This window comes from Vulpes vulpes, chromosome 7 (assembly GCF_048418805.1).
Source record: "Vulpes vulpes isolate BD-2025 chromosome 7, VulVul3, whole genome shotgun sequence".
Lineage (NCBI taxonomy): Eukaryota > Metazoa > Chordata > Mammalia > Carnivora > Canidae > Vulpes > Vulpes vulpes.
Genome location: NC_132786.1, coordinates 23,612,438 through 23,630,999, shown reverse-complemented (window position 1 = coordinate 23,630,999; position 18,562 = coordinate 23,612,438). Strand labels below are relative to the sequence as shown.

The following is an 18,562-nucleotide window of genomic DNA, read 5'->3' as shown; positions in this document are numbered from 1 at the left end:
AGGGCGCATTAATGTGTAACCGCGGGCACAAGGCTCTGCCGAGCATCCAGATCTGTGTGTTGCTCACTCATTGGGAGCGCGGCGCTGGGGCCAGGAGGCCTGCCGGGGAGCATGTGAGCAGACCAGAACATTCCGCTGGCTCAGCCGTGTGGAAAGGGCCAGTTCTCCCAGCCTGATGGACATAAAGCAGACGCAGCCTGAGTGAGCGTACCCAAGACTGTATAAGGGACAAGCGGATGGACAGCTATTCGGGTCTTATAATGAGTGTGTAAACTCGGATGTGTAAATACACACCCAGGCCACTCCTAGAAGCCTGGCCCTGGCACACTGGCTTTTTGCATGAATGGAAAAGGGAGTGAGAGCTATGCTGTACAAGGACCTGGTGACGTGACTCCAGAATGACTTCGTTCCTGGCGTGCGTGTACGAGTGCCAGTCGCTGGCCTTGATGGGGCTATGCGCATCCATCCCTGTCCCTCCCCTGCCGGGCTCCGGTGGAGATAGGAGGAGACCGGGTCTGATGAGGCCAGGTGCCGGCGCAGCCGGAATTGGGGCCACCACTCGATGCCCAAGATGCCTGGTGAAACGAGAATTTCAGATGACAGCAAATGGCTGTTTGGTATAAGTGTATTTATGAAATATTTGAGATATGCTGATATGAACAAGTCCGCTTTGCCAGGTCCACTTTGTCATTACTTCCTGGTTGGTGTGCTCCAGCTTGGAAGCCTGGCCAGGAGGCGGCTCCCATGAACTTGCCCTGTGGCCAGTTCCATGAGACAAAGCCCTTCTCCCCAGTTACGGACCGGGGCCCCCAGCCCAGATTGCTGGGAATGGTGATGGGACCCTGAGAACTGCTGCCCCGTGAGCGCAGCAGCATCTCTGCGGGAGGGAAGCCGGGCGGGGATGCTGTGGTGGTGACAGAGGACAGGACAGTGTGAGGGACAGGAGCTCGTGGGCCTTAGCTGCCCCCACTTTCACGCCATCCTCAGCTCCAGCCTATGGGGGCTTAGGGGGCGCAGCCTTGGGCTCTGACGGGACCGTGTGCAGAAGTCCTGAGCGCTGAGTGAGAATGCAGAGGCTGGGCCGAGGCCCTTCTCTGTACTTGGGCAGCTGGGGCAGACAGGGTGGAGGCGGCACTGGCTGTTGAGGCTCCCCTTCCTCCGTCACCCTTCTGGCTCCCCGCGGCGCGCGGCAAGCCAGCACTAAGGGTCTCCTGGGCAGGAGGCCGTGTGGAGCAGGAGCTGCGGCAAGGACGCATCTGCTGCAGAAAGACACAGGGTGCTGTGAGGACCCACACACCCAGGGGAGGGCATAGGGGAGTCACCTGGTACCGTCTTTGGTCACATTTCATTTGAGCTGACAAATTTTACATGTTCCTTTCTGTTGGGGGTAAAACATGTGTTTCTTCTGCACACAGAGGACTGTGCAGCCGTGATGCCCCCCTCGACACTTTGCCTGGAAAGCCCACCGACTGCACCATTCTTCAGGACAGCTCTTTTGCGTGTTTTCACGCTGTCGTCAAGGGTGCGGGAGTGACGTGGCATCTTTGCCGTGCCCATGCCTGGGCGGATGGCATTAGGCTGAAGATGGCAAACAGACTGAGAATCAGGATATGTGGGTTTTACTTGTTCTAGGAAAACAAGCATTTTTATCAGGCATGTTGCTGTTCCCATGTCCCCTTCCCTGATAGAATAGCAAGGTTCTTAGAAACATGGTCTCCTTGGGTTTCTTGATCATTCTCTTAGAAAGGTTGGACATCCACAGGATCTGAACCACTGATGCAGATCTAGCCAGAAGGTCTGATTTTGTTCCACTCAACACATAGATCTGATGTGGAAAGGGCGGCTGTTCTGGGGCACATGGAAAGTTGGGGGGGGGTGAGACTGCGGTGGCTTTGAGGACCTGAGAGTCAGGCACCAGGTAGGAAGCATGAAACAGGGGGCTGAGACAGCAGAGATATGAAAGGTCTGGCCGATGCCATGCGAGAGGCAGGGAGGACAAGGGGTGCAGACCTCTGAGGAACTTTGGGAGCAGGGCTGCGGGGACCCATGAGAGGCTGAGCTCTACCCAATGGCACACGAGCCACTCTCTGCTCTCTTCATTGATTGAGGTTAAAAAGAAAAAAAAAAAAAAAGCATTGGAGGAGATACTTTCCAGAAGCCAAAAACAAGCTATTCTCTTTGTTGGCCTAGTGTATCATTATCACCATTAGCTTCCAAGTAACAGAAAGCAAGCTCCAATCGATTCTTGTCATCGATTTACAAAAAGGGACACAGTCAGAGTGCACCTGGAAGTTTAGAGGCTCCCCGACCATTGTGACAGAGGTGGGAACGCGCTCCTCCCATCCTCTTCCCGGATGGTCTTTAGAAGCAAACTGTGATGTTTGCAACTTCTTCGCATCATCCTCGGTCATTTGGACGCAACTGGGGTTTCTTTTTGAAGTCCTGGTTTGAGCTCCCAGGGACGTCTGCTTGGCAGCATGCAAGCACGCAGCCCGCATTATCGACCGCCTGTTTCCTTTTTACTGTAAAGGTTGTGAGAGCCAGTGCATCTGTGGGTACTTTGAAACGCCACTGTCCTTCCTGCGTGGCATGTGGCTGGACTGGGTGTGCTGCTTGCTGGGGGTGCCCTCGGGGCGGGGTGGGGTGGGCAGCAGGGGGCGGGGGCAGTGGCCCGCCAGGCTCACAGTGGACAAGGGCACCTTCAAACAGCGCAGCTTTTCTAAAATAAGTCGGAGATACAACAGAGTGCTAGGACATAGTGCTAAAACTTAAAACAATTTTTTAAAAAAATTTTTATTTCTTAATTTATTTTTTTAACCAAACTCACCATGTTCTTCCAGGATGAGGAGAACTTAGTTGTGACAATCCCATTACTGGAGAATGGGTTAGGTCTAGAGATTTTTTTGGGGATGGGCAAATACTCTTCTGCTGTTTGGAAAGATGCTAATAATCACAGAAACTGGAAGGTTGGTGGAGGATGATATGAAATGAAAATGCTTTAATTTATTTATTTACTTAGTGGGTTTTTTTGGGGGGGGGGATTTGACCCATATCAGACATTCACCAACCACAATAAGTCTACTTGACAGTCATCCTGTTGCACAGTCATGTGATTTTTTTTTTTCCCCTCGTAACAAGGACATCTGGGATTTACTGTCTTAGCAACTTTCACACACACAGAATGGCATTGTGGGCCGGAGTCTCGGGAGACCTCATGGGTGGACTTACACTCAAGTCTCGTGTGAACATGTCTTGTTAGGGACCGCGTTTCCAACAGAAGGGCAGCCAGTGAGAACAGACATTTTGAGGACGGTAGGTGCTCGTGTTGGGCGTGGTGCCCGCTGCCCTGCCCCACCGGTGGCCTGTGGTCTGCACACGGGCGAGCCCAGCCAACAGGGTGGAGGAGTGAGTGTGTCAGCAGACACCACAGCGATGCGCAGCAAGTGTCCACCTGCTCCGGGATGTCTTTATAAAGCGAGTTCAGCTTAGTGCTTCCCCTCTTCGTTTTCCTTTGCTTAATCGCAGGTGATGATTCAAGAAAAGCCCTCACCTGTGCTCGCCTGGCTTTCATCTTCGCAGACAGAGCAGGCTGGGGCTTGGGCCTCGATCTGTGGCGCGCTTCAGGCCTGCGTATTAAAGGGGCCGGATCACCCTCAGGCTTTTAAGGGTTTTTTGGGGTTAAATTGATGAGCATGTATAATAAATTGAAGCTTTGTTGTTTGGCAGATTCTTTCCCCCTTGTATTTGTTATTCTTTTATCAGTTAAGAGACTGGGAGGGGGACATTTGTCTTCCCTCTCACATCTCAGAGTTGCCTTGAGATTTGTCATCGACTGGGATGGGCTTGGATATTACAAGCATTTTTGTATGTTTCTGTTTCTCAGATAATTACTCCGAGTCCAGGCATCTGGGTGTCTAGATGGCCAGCGTGTAAGGTGTCGGCAGACTGGGCGTGGGGCCCCGGGGGACTGTCATCTTCCTCTATGTCCCTCGTGGTGGGGTCTGGCCTGCTCAGCGGCCTCCTGGCACGTGGGACACACCCAGCAGGTTCTCTAGTCTCCTGTGTTCATCTGTTTGTTTGTGGCCTTGGAATTTCATTTTGCTCAAAGCAGAGCTGTAGGACTTTAGCAAGCGACTGCTCTTGGTTTAAGAAGCACCCGGCTCAGAAGGGTGAAGCCTATGCAATCCCTAAACTCTCAAATCTGTAGACAGCCAGTTTCAGACAAGCTTTTCTGGGCTGCAAACATGCTGCATAAACACGCCGTGCAATGGATTGTGGACTCCGTGGAAAGAGCCCTCTTCCAGCAGGCTGGGAACACGTCACCGATGGGTCCATGACCTGCCGGGATGTGAAATAATGCGTGTGTGTGAGCCTATCAATATATTCGCTTTGGGGTTGGGAGGAGGGAGCATTTATCAGACTTTCTTTTTCCTTTTATTTCCGGCAGGGTGCCGTGCTAGGGGTGTGTGTGGTGAAGCCAGAGAATACGCAGGAAGCTTGTGTCGACTTCGTGTTCAGCCTTCACTCTTCTCCTTGGGCCAAGGTGACTGAGCTCTGCCCAGACTTGCTGCAATGCCCCACTCCCTCTGCTTAATTCCTTGTAAATAAAACAGAGCTCCCTCTTCCTTGCACCACAGCTCAGTCCTTGTTTCCTTCACTGCTACGGTTCAGCCTAATCGTATCTCTTGGAAATAATATGGGAAAGTTATGCTGTTTTACTCCATCAGATTTAATAAGTTTGGATGCTTTCCAAGTACTAGGCATTAATCACACTTAAACCCAGGGCTTGATAGTTCATCCACCCGGAGTATTCATGTCAGAGACATAAAACAATCTGCTTTAATGCCCATGGTTCTCTTTATATTGAGCACTTGCCTTGTGTTAATAAAACTTGCTTTGTATGGAGGGGCTGGGGGTGAGGACTGGGGGCGGGGATTTGTACATCACGTAAAGCATCTCATGGCCAAATGTTCCTTTCCTGTTTTAAAGCTTTGCAGAATTACATGACGGGGGGCGGGAGGGGGGAAGGGAATAAGGTAAGCTCAGAATAAGGAGGCATTAGTAACACCTTGGCAGTGTCCAGAGCTCGGTTTCCATCAGGGAGATGAAGAGGAGCATGGCGCTTCCAATTGGACAGCTCTCCTGATGTCATTCTTGTGTTCCGTCCTGGGAGGCCTTGAAATCAGACACTGCTGTTTGCCTGTTCCAGGGGAGGGTAGGATGCTCACTGCCCGTACCACCTGCCACGATGGGCGGGGCTGCAGGGAAGCACACAGGCCGAATGAAAGCGCAGAAGAACTGTCTTCGTCACCAGGATGTGTTTGCTGTGCTCCTTAGATTATTATTATTGTTGTTTTTTTTTTTTTTTTTTTAAATAATTTTTTTTTTTAATTTTTATTTATTTATGATGGTCACAGAGAGAGAGAGAGAGAGAGAGAGGCAGAGACACAGGCAGAGGGAGAAGCAGGCTCCCTGCAGGGAGCCCGACGTGGGATTCGATCCCGGATCTCCAGGATCGCGCCCTGGGCCAAAGGCAGGCGCCAAACTGCTGCGCCACCCAGGGATCCCTTATTGTTGTTTTTAAAGATTTTATTTATTTATTTGTGAGAGACACATATACAGAGAAAGAGAGAGAGACAGAGAGAGAGACAGAGACACAGGCAGAGGGAGAAGCAGGCTCCCCATGGGAAGCCTAATGTGGGACTCGATCCCAGGACCCTGGGATCACGACCTAAGCTGAAGGCAGACGCTCACCTGCTGAGCCCCCCAGGCACCCCCTGACCGACCGTTAATTTGAGAAATATTTGTCATGTGCCTATTGTGATCGGGGCCATCCTGTAGATGTTAGGGACAGAGAAGTGAGCAGACGCAGACTACGTTCCTGCTCCCACAGGCCTTGCACTCACCTGGAGGGTATCGGACCCTAGGAATACGGAAGGAATCTGCGCAGGTTAGGGATGGCAGGTGCACGCAGGGTGAGGGGATGGCAAGCAAGGGGTGCAAGGACATGCTCTGAGAAGCCCCCGCAGACAGGGCCTTTGGGCAGAGACCTGAATGCAGTGAGTGAGCCAAACTTGGAGGTCCATGAGGGGAAAGAACTTTGTAGATGAGACCATAGGTGCAAAGGCCGTGAAGTAAAAGTATGTTTGATGTCTTCAAGGAACTTCTGTTGTCCTTCTACAGCCTACATTGTCTGTTTAAGGATATGATTTTTAACTTAAACCACAATTTTCGAGTATAAATTGCTTTCCTGACGATATTCATAACTGTTTGAGGACCAAAACCATATCTCAAGTGTGTCTTGTGCTTTCATAATGGCCAGCCCATAACACGTGCTCAATGATGCATTAAAATTAATGGACTCAGTGACGGAAATAGTCACATTAACCATTAGGCAGTGGATGTGTGGTTGATATGGAATCTTTCTCAAGGAAAAGACAAAACTCCACTGTTTCTACCATTGTTGGCCAGTTTCCTGTCTGTTCAGGTGTTAGGTAGGCTCCTTGGGTACAGGTGATAATTGAGCACTGTCCCAGGAAATGGCCCAGTACTGGGTAGTTGATGAGACCTCTTCTTCTTCTAGAATGTCCATAAGATCAAGTTGCGTCCTCGGGCCCTGCAGGTGAGTGGGGTCGAGGGGGTGAGGACAGGGTCCCCGGCCACACCGTGACACACAGGAAGGGTTTAGAAATTCTCTCTGAGTCATCTGTAGTGAAGGCACCATGCAGTTTCTACTCGAGTTTAGTTTCTACTGTGCTCTGAAATTAATTCACATGAATTAAAGATACTTCACATGTATTTGAGGGGTTTGGGTTTAGAGGGAGCATGTGCGAAATCCCTGGAAAGGCCAGGAATCCTCATGGGAGTATCCCAGCCCTCCTCTATGTTGAAGCAGGCTGAGCACATGTGTGTGCTTCTGTGGGTGACACAGTTAGAATGGTAGAGGGCAGTTAGTGTGAAGGTCCCGAGGTGCAAGGCTTCTTGGACTGGTCAGTGGGTGTCAAGAAGTTTGCTATGTTGTGTTCCCATGGCACGCATTGTGTGTACAAATCTCTTCACTGTGGCTAGACTTTGATTGATGGGCAGGCCAAAACTGGGGTCCAGGCCTCACACCTGGTGATGTGATAACCCAAGACTGAAGGACACATGGAAGAAGCAGCAGAGGTGGGGGGAGGAGTACAGGGATAGGCAAGGAGTGTTTTCTGCTGACTCCGTTTGGGTTCCCCTGAGTGTGGCCCTGAGACGAGGGCCTGGGTGCTGGTGGTTTCTCTGGGAGGGCCCTGCTTGGCCTCGTGATGGGGAGCGCCAGCACATCAGAGAGGCTCTGTTGTTTGCAGGGCCCAGTGCAGGATAAAAATGCAGAATCCCTTGTTCAAAAGCAATGAAAAAACTCAGGATGGTCACAGTAGGGCTTTAAGGCATGTGTAACAGGGACCTGGTGAGTGAAGGGGGAGAGGCTGGGCCTTGTGCTCTGGGCATGTGTGGGGGGTGTGCTTGCCAGTGGGTATCTACCTGGCTTTGTCCCCAGGGCCTGGTGGAGCCCTTGAGGCTGGTCCTCTGGAAGCAGGGCAGCTCCTTCACAGCCCCACCTCCTCATCAACGGGGGCTTGGGGGGTGCCTTCGCCTCCTGGCATTTCTGGCCTGCTCTGTGTATGGAGGCTAGGTGCTCCCTGGGAGGAGTGTCATCAGACAGACAGGCAGATGTGGAAGTATGTCCTATTCGTGATGGGCCGAGCAGCCCGTGGGCAGGAGCTGAGGGCACCTGCTGTGCATGTCTGGCTTTGCCCTTGGCGATGGAGCCAGAGGAGGATGGGTCCTCACAGTCCTGCTGCCACAGGGACAGAACCCATGGTGGCTGATGGAAGCCAGAGAACCTTTGCAGAGAAGCTGTGTGTGGTTCAGAGACTGCTGCTCTCAGAGTGTACACTCTGGGGAGCACTACAAATGCCCCCCAATTCCACTAACACAGAACCACCATTGGAGAGCATGTTAATAGTCCATGTGAAACCCGACCCCACGTGCCCAGGCCTCCGGGCGCTGGCTCCTGAGGCTGTCTTTGCCTCAGTACGGGGGAGCATCCTCTCCAGCCTCCCTGGGGCCCAGCAGCTGCCCCAGGGTTGCCACCATTCCCTCTTTGGGGCTCCTAGCCTCCTTCACAACTGGGCTGGCGCCCCAAGAGCTCTAGCAGCTGGGAACCTGAACCACAGTGATGCCTCCCTGTACCGAGGCTGCACAGGCTGCAGTGGCCCCTTGTTTTTCGCTGCTCCCCACGTCTGGGGGGCTTCTACAGAGTTCTGTCTCAGGTGGGAATCCTGTCTCTAGGCCACTGGGTCTTCTGTGTCCAACCCGCGCTGTGCATGTTTATCAGAATCAAAACACTCGCCTCTGCTTGCTGCACCTATGGCCCTGGCAGGTGCTGCCTCTTGTGTCACGGGGCACATGTGGCTGTGGGGAGAGCCACACTGAGCAAATGAACACCAAACGGATGCCGAGAGGTGGTGTGCAGCGCTTGGAAGGAAACAGAGATGTGCTGCAGAGGCCGAGTTAGTGCTGATTTAGAAGAAGACCTCAACGGCGAGACAGTGGTTGAATTTAGATCTTATTGGGCAGCAGGTGCTCAGAGATGGGACGAGCATTTGTGTAACTGAAGGACAGGGTGAGGCCAGTGTCTCTTGCTGTGGGTGGTGTGTGTGTGTGTGTGTGTGTGTGTGTGTGTGTGTGTGGTGAGGGAGGTGGAGGGGGGAAGGAAGGCAATTGGGATGACCTGGATCTCTTGAATTTGAGCCCCTGGGTGGGTTGTGGTGGTGACTATGGAGGAGGAGGATGTTGGGCACCATACTGAAAGCCAAAGGGCTTGGGGGAGGGCTCACCTGGGAAGAAGGTGGGAATAGCTTGATGACATTGTTGGTGGAATTCCCAGTAGGACTAATTAGTTTTGTTGGTTTAATACGTATTTTTAGGTCTGTCATTGATTATCCAAATATGCGATTGAAATATAATTATGGAAAAGTGGAACCTCTGCTTGGGGGAGAAACCATTCTGTGCCATCTCAGGCCAAAATTCTACAGTAGAGTGACACCCAGGGTTTTCTGATTTCTAAAGATTTCGGAAGAAGCCTGTTTTTCTTGGAGGCAATGGTGTGATTGGTGTAGGATATATAAACTGTGTGTTTATATGATTGATGGAAAAGTTACACATTGGAAGTTGCTCTTTTAAAATACAGCCCACAGGCACTACCCAGAAGGGCATACTGCTTTGCTTCTGGGGTAAATTTATAACTGTTTAATGTATCCAATGAGACAGAAATTTTTTTTGAAGTAATTTACATGTAAAGATACATGACGGCCTTAAAAAAGATACTCTACTTTTTTTTTTTTTTTTGAAAAGAGATATTCTTATTAATCTTGGCCAGAGTCAGATTTTCCTAGCTAGCAGCTTAAATTCAGCAAGGTTGTGAAAACAGGTGACAGCCAACCCCATGACCTAGAGCAAGGTCACCCCGACTGGATGCATGAGGAAATTGTGGAAGTGGCCTAAGACTTACTCTTTGTCACGTACTTTCAGCCTCTCCAGGTGCTTCTTTTGGAGGCTGGTCAGGCTTGGGAGGGCGGGTGCCTCCTGCAGTGCACACCCAGGTGTGGAGGGCCTCTCAGACACCTGGAGGCGTGTCCTGTGCAAGTGGCACCATCATGGCCCAGGGCCCCAAATCCTGTTGACTGCCTAGGCTTGTCTGTCCTTTAAAACCTCTCTTTCTCTGTCTCTCTCTTTCAGCAAACTGCTCCGGTTCTAATTCCTAGTGCTAATTATAAAACACCCATCGCTCCAACTAATAGGAAAAAAAAAAAAAACCCGTCAAGAATCTTTCAAGACATTTCATAGAATTTATGTATCCACCATCAACCTTTGACTCGGTAGACAGAAATTGTTAACTGGGCAATTTGAATGATCTTAATATTGATTTAAGCTTTTAAATGGTTTTTTAGACGTTTTATCCTAATGCCATCATGAGAACCAAGAGGGCAAAAATGATATTCTAATTTATCAAATCTCCATGTGAAATGGGGTAAACTAATGTTGAGACCTAGCCCCCTTTCTATTTAATGTATACTCTAATGTTTGTACACTTTTTTTTTTAGAAAAATTGAGTGTTTTTCCTGTATGTCGGTGAGTAGGGCCCTACATTCGTTGTTTCTGGAGTGGGGTCCAGAAGCCCTTGATTTAGCAAATGGAGGCCAAGAATATCATCTAAGCTGCGATTTTACCCAAACTCAAATAATCGTTTTTAGTGGTTTTCCTTTGGCACTTAGATGGATGATCTCAAATGCTTCTATTAAAATAAATAAAGGTGCTTGTTCAGTGGTTAATTTTATATGTAATCTCTTGGTACATATAACACAAGAGAGACATTAAATGCCTACAGTGGAGTAGGTGGGAATTTGGTTATAGTGAGATAAAGAAATTAGATATAGCTCATCTGGCAGGACTTCATGGCTTCTGGAAACTATTTGTGTGGTCACATACATTGGATCTGTCTGGGGAGTTCCTACTTGTCACCTCCCTCCATTATGGCCAGTGTACAAGTTGGGTTCCTTTGCTTTTCCAATAAAACAGTCTCTGCTGTCTGCACGGCCAGATATTCCTCAGTTTCAGTAGCTTGCCCTGTGACTCTTAGGGGAGGCTTGACTGGAGTGATGATGTGTAGAGTGTGTTCAAGGGGCGTGCTAATCCTTTCCACTTTACCCATGGCTAGCTCCATTTTTACAGATAGATGAGGCCATGTGACCTGAACTGTGTCATCTGGACTTCTAGAGAAATAAAGGTACATAGTCACGCTTCTATGTTATGCCCATAAGGCCAACATAGAAACAGCCTCGTGTAGCTCAAATTTGCATTTTAAAGAAAATTCCCATTGATGGCATCATTCAGAAGCACATTGCTTAGGACCAGAGAAAACTCTGTGTTCACTCGAGCAGGTATATTGACTTCAAATAAGGATGATGCAATTCAACTTTGCCTTGACTGCCAAGAAGTTTGTATATCTGCCCATTTGGTCTGTCCATCCATCCATCTGTCCATCCATCTGTCCATCCATCTGTCTGTCCATCCATCCATCCATCCATCCATCCATCCATCCATCCATGTAGGCACATACAGTGACCACGCTTATACCTATTGCCAATCTTTACTTCCCGACTTTCATCTTTTTCTCAGTGTTGGTTGATTTTGGTGTAGGCTATCTGCAGTACCATTTGGACATGGCCTACGTGTCAGAGCCCCCTAGTGCTAAGCCTTTGTCTCTTGAAAAAACAAACAAACAAACAACTCTTAGATATGAGACTGCAATGTTAGGGAACATAGTTATTAAATTGAATGCTTATTTTGAAAAATTTCAAATTTCCTTAATCAGATATTCCATCAGAAAGTGTCACCAGTGTGTGCTCCTACTTGTGTTTTATGAACATTCCGGCACTCTAGGCCATTGGTTTTTTGGTTTCTTTTTTTAATGTATGACTGCTTTCGATCATAAGAACAATATATATTTATAAAAGAACTCATTTACTCTCCCATTTGAATATCTCAGAGGGTTGAGGACACAAAGATGTTCCACTCATAGGACAGGGCAGATGGAAGAAGATGGAGCAGGAATGTTGTCCACTGTGGGATGTGGGTCTGTACACAGCTTGCTCTGGAGGGACATGGAAGGGGGCTTGCCAGCTGTGTGTGAGTACCCCCTGCATATTGAGGATCCTGGATGAAGGGCCGTTTTTATTTTATGGATCTGTGTCTTCCTTCAGGGACAGGAGAGGCCCTGAGTTTAGTCTCAGCTCAGACTGATCAGACAACCACAGAACTGCTGTGGCCGAGTCCCCATATTGTGCACTTGTGCTCATCTTGGCTTTCTTCTGATCATGTCCCAAGGGTGGCACAGATAGAAACATGGCCCTAGTGAATGTGACTGTGGTCATGACAGCCGGCCTGTGTGTCCCCAGTAGCACCTTCATTTGGTCAGTGTGAAAACCATGCAGTCAGTCCCTTGTTTCAGGGTCCCCGTAACTATAAATATTGAAGCTGAGGTTTTAATCCAACTGTAGCTGACACAGCTGCTTATGGTTGCAGGTTCAGGAGCCAGTGGGCTTTGTACTGCCCACATAGATGGAGGTGTGGCAGTGTCGTCCGGCAATGCAGAACACAGGCTTCAGGAAGTGTGGTTTTCAAGCACCTTGGTCATGTGAAAGGAAGTTGAACGTGCCTATCAGACAACGAGGCATATGCATCTTGAGTAGATTGGTGAAATAGAAACCTCTGAATCATTTGCACAGTAGGAAACTTTGCTAGAAGGAAAGAAATGGAAATATTACACGTGTAGCAGAATGGAGCCTGGTGTCCACAGGACTGAAGCCTCTTCTCGCTTTGGTGACAATTCTTTAAGATAAGGAGAAAGTGACTTAGAATTAGATCAGCCCACAGGCCCTATTTGGTCCTTGTGTCCTGTGATTTTTCTTCCCTTTTGCTACCTGACTTTTGAGTATTCAGTGGTTCTCACTCTTGGCTTCACGTTAGAAGTGTCTGTGACTTTTCTTTAAATTCAGAGGCTGAGGCTATACCCCAGGCCAATGAAATCAGGTTGGCTGGAGTTGGTGCTCTGGACCAGCGTTTTAGAAACCCCTATGGTGAGTCTGGTCTACAGCCAGGATTGAGAAAAACTGGTCCAGACGTACTCCCTACATTATCCACTCAATGCATTCTAGCAAAGTTGGTTGGAAGGTGAATTTTTGGGAAAGAATCTCTAACATTTTGTAATTATTAGACTCAACACATGCAGCTACAAAGAAATATCACCTGCTAAGGCGATTTGACAATCTTTGGTCACTAGGGGGTTGGTACCTGGTGATGTTGTAAATGTTTTTGCTGCACTTGGAAAACCTGGGTTCATCTCTTATATCTGGGATTTTCTTTGATCACCTGGTCTTTCATTTTCTTTTGGAAACACAGCTTTCTCTTAGTTAAGTATTTCCTGCCAGGCATTTGTAGCCCCTGCCATTGGCTAGCCTCCCTCTTTTATTGATGTGTTTGTGTGTTTCTATGACATAAGGTCACAATATCCTATGTTATTGGCCAGTATTGCTTTACCCCTAAGTGTGATTTACTGTGGCCTGAAAACTTGTGAATCTGGATCTGAGGCTTAATTAAATGGATCTTAATTATTAATACATTGGCAACTGAATTTTGAGGAGCCTTCACAAGCTGTTGGGCCCATGGAATGGGAGGAAGGTGAGGCCCCAGGAGCACAGGAAGGGGCTGCGTGGGATCATCCATGCAGCTTCTCCAACATGGCAACTGAGGACCCAGAGGTCTTAGAGGTACCAGGAAACTTGTCCAAGTTCATAAATCAACCAATTTTGTTACTTGAGAGTAGATATAATAAAGTATTGATGGCAGAAAGTTTTGAAATTGAACTGAAATGAGGTTTCTGGATTACCTGTGGACTTCAATTACCTGCTCTATCTCGTTCTCACTGTGGGACAGGCATTCTGCGGTTCTATATAATAACGATTCTTTTTTGAAATGGGCTTGACCCAGAGAAAGATGACGAAAACGAGTGGCAACAATAATGGATTTTGTTTTTTATAGATCAAAATCTAATTTTAGATTTCGATGTGACTATACCGACATGCTATTTCTGGCTCATTAGTATTGCATTTTTGCTCTACTTTTAAACCTTAGTTTGGAGAAGAAATTTGATAAATTGGAATTTCAGGCTTGAAAAGAGAAACGTGAATGAGCTGGAATAGTGATTTACAAGTAGTAACTTAAATTGCCTGAGGGGGAAATCAGTAATGTAGGAATAAATTCGGAAGTGATTATTCATGTTACAAAAGTAACTCTTGCCTTTAACCAAAGGGTAATCTCTCTGCGCTTCTTAGACTGGATTCTCTATGGGGAGGAGCACTTCAAGCAGATGTAGGAGGGTGGACCTACCCTAGTTGAATGCTTCCTGCTGCCAGGCTCCCTCCCTCATCTCAAGTCTCCTGGCCTCCTGGGAGCTTCCTATCTCCCTAATGGGCTTGAACATATGGCCTGTGTGCCTGCCCTAGGTCCTTTGCACTTGTCTCATTTCCGTGTGAGAGCCCGCGTCTCACGGCAGGCGTGGTCTTTTCTCCCTTCCCATGGGCATCACCTCTTTAGAGAGTGGCTTACCTTGCCACCAGCTGCACATTTCCATCATGGGCACTGACTCCACCCTCTCCTGTGTTCAGATCTCAGAAAACTGTATCACTGGCCCTGCTGTGTGAGCCTGAAACCCAGGCCAACCCTTGACAGTTCCATGATTTGTTCCCGAGTCCTCTTCCTCTCATCCTCCAAGACCCCGAGAGCCTGCCTGAGGCCACCATCATAACGGGTCCACATGTCCTGCAGAAGCTGCGCCGATGGTCCCCAGGGGGCCTTGCCCACCTCTGCGCCTGTGAATTGAGGCAATTTCGTTGTCGTGTGCCGCTGCCGTCTGCCATTTATGTAGCTGCAGGACGCTGCTCTGTGTGGATGTGCCACACATGTGTGTCCATCCACCACTGGGGACATTTGAGTTCATTCTGGCATTTTGATGATGTAAACTGTCCTGCTGCTGGCATTTCCGCGGACTTTCCTCCAGGCCGGGCACAGGGGCTCCCTGGGACACACACCCAGAGGTGGAGTAGCTGGGTCCTAGGATGCCCAGACTACATATCACCATGTCACAGCAGACTACTTCCCAAAGAGGTTGTGTCAGCTTGTGCTCTGTGACATGTCGGTCAGGCACCCTCCCAGCTTTGGTGTCATCAGGACTCTTGGTTTTCCTAATGGAGCAAGTGGATGGTGCTACCTTGTGTGTTTACACTGAGGTAATTACTGGTGAGAATGGGCATCCTTTCATGTGTCACTGGCTTTTCTCTCTATCTTCTGCAGCTCGTGATGACTTTGTCTCTCCCTTTCTGGTCCTGGCGACGTTACCATCTTTCATCTCTCCGGTGTGCAGGCCCTGCTCTCCAGAATAGAGCTGAGGTAAGGCTGCGACGGAGACCCTGCTGGTCAGTCCCTGATGCTGATTCTGGAGACCCCCCCCCCAAAAGCACGTTCATGGCATGTATTTTACACACCGTCTTGGCTGGGTTAGAGACATTTCTTTCTATTCTCAGCTTGAGTGATGTTTGACCGCATCTCTATTGAGATAACCGTAGGATTCTCTGATGATACGGGGAACAAAGATCATGGATTCTTTCTTTCTTTCTTTCTTTCTTTCTTTCTTTCTTTCTTTCTTTCTTTCTTTCTTTCTTTCTTCCTTCCTTCCTTCCTTCCTTCCTTCCTTCCTTCCTTCCTTCCTTCCTTCCTTTCTTTTTTTAGATCATGGATTTTCTGATGTTATAATACTCCTGCTTTTCTGGAAGAAATCAGACTTGGCCAGGACATATTACATTTTTTTTTCTTCTTTATAAAATATATGGCATTTTCTTATTCACTGTTGGGTCTGGTTTACTAATATTTTATTTAGGATTTGGGTTATACGTTCACGAATGAGGTTGGTCTTATCTAAATTCGACATCAGTTTGCAGTGGTCTTGTCAGATGGGAGCAGTCCCTCTCTGTCCCCTGGAGGAGGAGAATCATGTAAAATTGGAACAATCTGTGTCTTGAAAAGTTTTCAGAACTCACTTGTGAAAACCCCTTGTTTCATGTTTTCTTTCTGGGAACATTCTTGATGAGTGCTTTGGCCTCTTTAATAGCGAGAAGACTCTTCAGCAATTCTATATATTTTTGAGTTCTTATAAGTCACAAAGAGTGTATCCATTTGTCCAAGTTTTCAATTGGGACATCACATCATGTTATTCGTTATATCTGGGGTTCCTTCTTTTATGACGAGTATTACTTAGCTGTGTCTTTTTCTTCTTTCTGTATTAGTTTCTCCGGAAGTTTGCCCATTGCCTTTCCCAGAGAAACACATGTCAGCCGTGTTTGGGGTCTTTCATCCTGAGCAGAGAGAGCCTATCTGTGATGACGTCTCTATGTAGGGGCGGCAGGAGACCCAAATAAAAGAGCCTCTGGTCATTCACGTGTCTGGCTTGTACAACATGCATGTGGTTCCTTGGGGCATCATCACAAAACCACAAGACAAGCCCAGAAGGAAGCGAGTGCCAATAGATAGAGCGTCTCTGAGGTGTGATTTCGTTGGGGTCGTGAGTCGCTTGTTCAGGGTTCAAGACGGTGTGTACGCGAGGAATGTTCGGTTACGGTACTGAGGGTCTTGGGGAGTATTTGGCTTGTCTTCTGAGGCTGACAGCGGGGTTGGCAGTCAGGTTTCTCAAACACATTCCTTTGAGGCAAGGCTTTTACACGATGTCTTAACCTATCTTCTCCGTCAATTCAGTTAAACTCGGTAAGTATTTTCCCTGCCTTCCCTCTGTCATTCCTGAGAGTGCCTTCGCTACTGTGGTGTCCATGGCAAACCCCAGACCAGCACCGGTGATGTCTTTGATGTCCGAAATGGAGGGGGTACTTGGTGTGTGCATGCACAAATAAAACACCTGTCACCTATTAGCGGCATAGAGCCCATGTTTCTTTAAAAAGTCTCCTGTCATCATCTCTATAAGTTAGAAAAATTGGAAACTCTCGAAATATTTTTTTTAGGTTTTGTTTATTTATTCATGAGAGACATAGAGAGAAAGGCAGAAACACAGGCAGGGGGAGAAGCAGGCTCCCTGTGGGGAGCCTGATGCGGCACTTGATCCCAGGACCCTGGGATCATGACTTGAGCTGAAGGCAGACGCTCAACCACTGAGCCACCCAGGCCTCCTAAGAAAACTCCTGAAAATAAATCACTGTTGGAGATATTGAGTGAGGGGACTGCAGATAGGAGAGCCGCTCGGGTGACCTGTGGAGTCTGGGGGCCACTCCAGGTCCTCATGTGGATTCTGTTCATGTCCTGATGTCCTTTGCCCTCAAGGTTCTCCTGTAGTTCCTTACACCATCACTTGGAAGAACTATTGGCTGGAAAGCTGAGTGGATGAGAGGCAACTAGGTTCTTCTTCCCCTATCTTGGAACCTCACACACCCTGGGACAGGGTGTGTTGGCTGTTATTTTGGGATTGGGATTTCCCTTTGGAGCAATTCCTCATGCCTGACAACTTTCAGAATGACACCCCCTAGATGCACACACGCACACACACACACTCATCGCTGTGACGGTGCTGGCGCTTGGTGTTTGACAACCTCCCATGGTGACTTCATGAGTCTTCTAGGCAAGCATCTGTCTCCATCTCTCTTCCTCCCTCTTTCTTTCTTCTGTAAACTAACCTTTATGCCTGCAAGTGCTGAAGACAGCCTCATTTAAAATACTGTCAATAATGACTGTGCATTATTACTGAACCCTGGGTGATGCTGCTATATCTCTTGCTTCAGGGAAAATGCTAGCTGATGTTATAAAGCTAATAACAGAGGCTTGGCTCTCCTAAAAATGACTATAGACCCATGAATTATGGGGTGAATCATAAAATGATTTACTACGGAGTTCCTTTAAATATTGATGAGAATTGATTTAATTCAGAAGACTGTTCCCCCCCCGCCCCCGGCCCCGTTCCATACCTACTTAGTAGAGTGACAGCAAGTGTCGTGAAGGCAGGCACTGAGTTCTGGTCGGGTGGGCATTTGCCGAGTGCACCCCATCTGCCAGGTGCTGTGCTGCCAGTGTCCTGCCCTGCAGAGTGGCATCTGGATGGCGGTTGCCCCGGCTCTAACGTTTCCATGCCTGGTGATTGCGTTCAGACCGTGGACACACATGGGCCCCAGCACGGGAGATGCAGAGCCGCTGTGCTGGCTGATGGGGGGAGATGCACAGTGTCTGAGGACTCGGAACCCAGCCCAGTGTGCAGAGGTTGACCCGACAAGTGCAGCCAAAAAATCGGTGTGAAATTTCTGTTTTAGAAGACGCAGCCCCTCTGCTTTAAAGGAATCCAGTTTCTTCTGTAGGAAGGAGAAGAGTGAGGCTTGTCCCCTGGGAGTTAAGCGTTCTGCGGTGTCCAGGGACGGAAGCGAGACGAAGTGGAGGCAGAGGGAGGACAGAGCCCTCCCATGGCACCAAACCCCAAACCTGCACCCCTATGGAGGTCCTCATTCTGGCCCCTGGTGAGCAGCCAGCACAGCTCCTTAACGCCCCCCTCCCCACCCCGTTCATCTCTCCCACCAGAGGGAACACCACTGCCTCACCGGTCACTGTGATACGGCTTGGGATTCCACAGGTCTTCCCCTCCCGGGCTGTGTTGGGAACGAGTGGGCCCCAGACGGCAGCCCGTTAGCAGCAGAGACGCCGAGTTTCTCTGGCTCTGTGACCCGGGGTTTGTTCCTGTGTTAGGGGTACGATGTGAAGGATAGCTTGCACCATCTATTAGGTTTGCCCAGGGTTCAGAGCTGCTGTTGTGGGGCTGACTGGGGCCGCGCCGTAGCAGGAGGGATGGCTCCCCCAACGTGGTCCCGGAGGAAGCTCTGGGTTCTTATGGGGCATGCTGTGTCCCGTTAGATGATAAAATTCCAAAACA

General features: G+C 48.8%; 1 protein-coding gene across 1 annotated transcript in view; it reads left to right on the top strand.

Annotated features, from left to right (window-relative positions):
* LMBR1 (limb development membrane protein 1) overlaps positions 1 to 18,152 on the top strand; it is a 323,369-nt gene extending 305,217 nt beyond the window's left edge. The window contains exons 16-17 of the mRNA XM_072763254.1: positions 14,944 to 15,039; positions 17,793 to 18,152. Of these exons, the coding sequence (XP_072619355.1) occupies positions 14,944 to 15,032 (89 nt within the window). The 3' untranslated portion in view covers positions 15,033 to 15,039; positions 17,793 to 18,152. The remainder of the gene's footprint in view (positions 1 to 14,943; positions 15,040 to 17,792) is intronic.
* Positions 18,153 to 18,562: the final 410 nt, after the last annotated feature.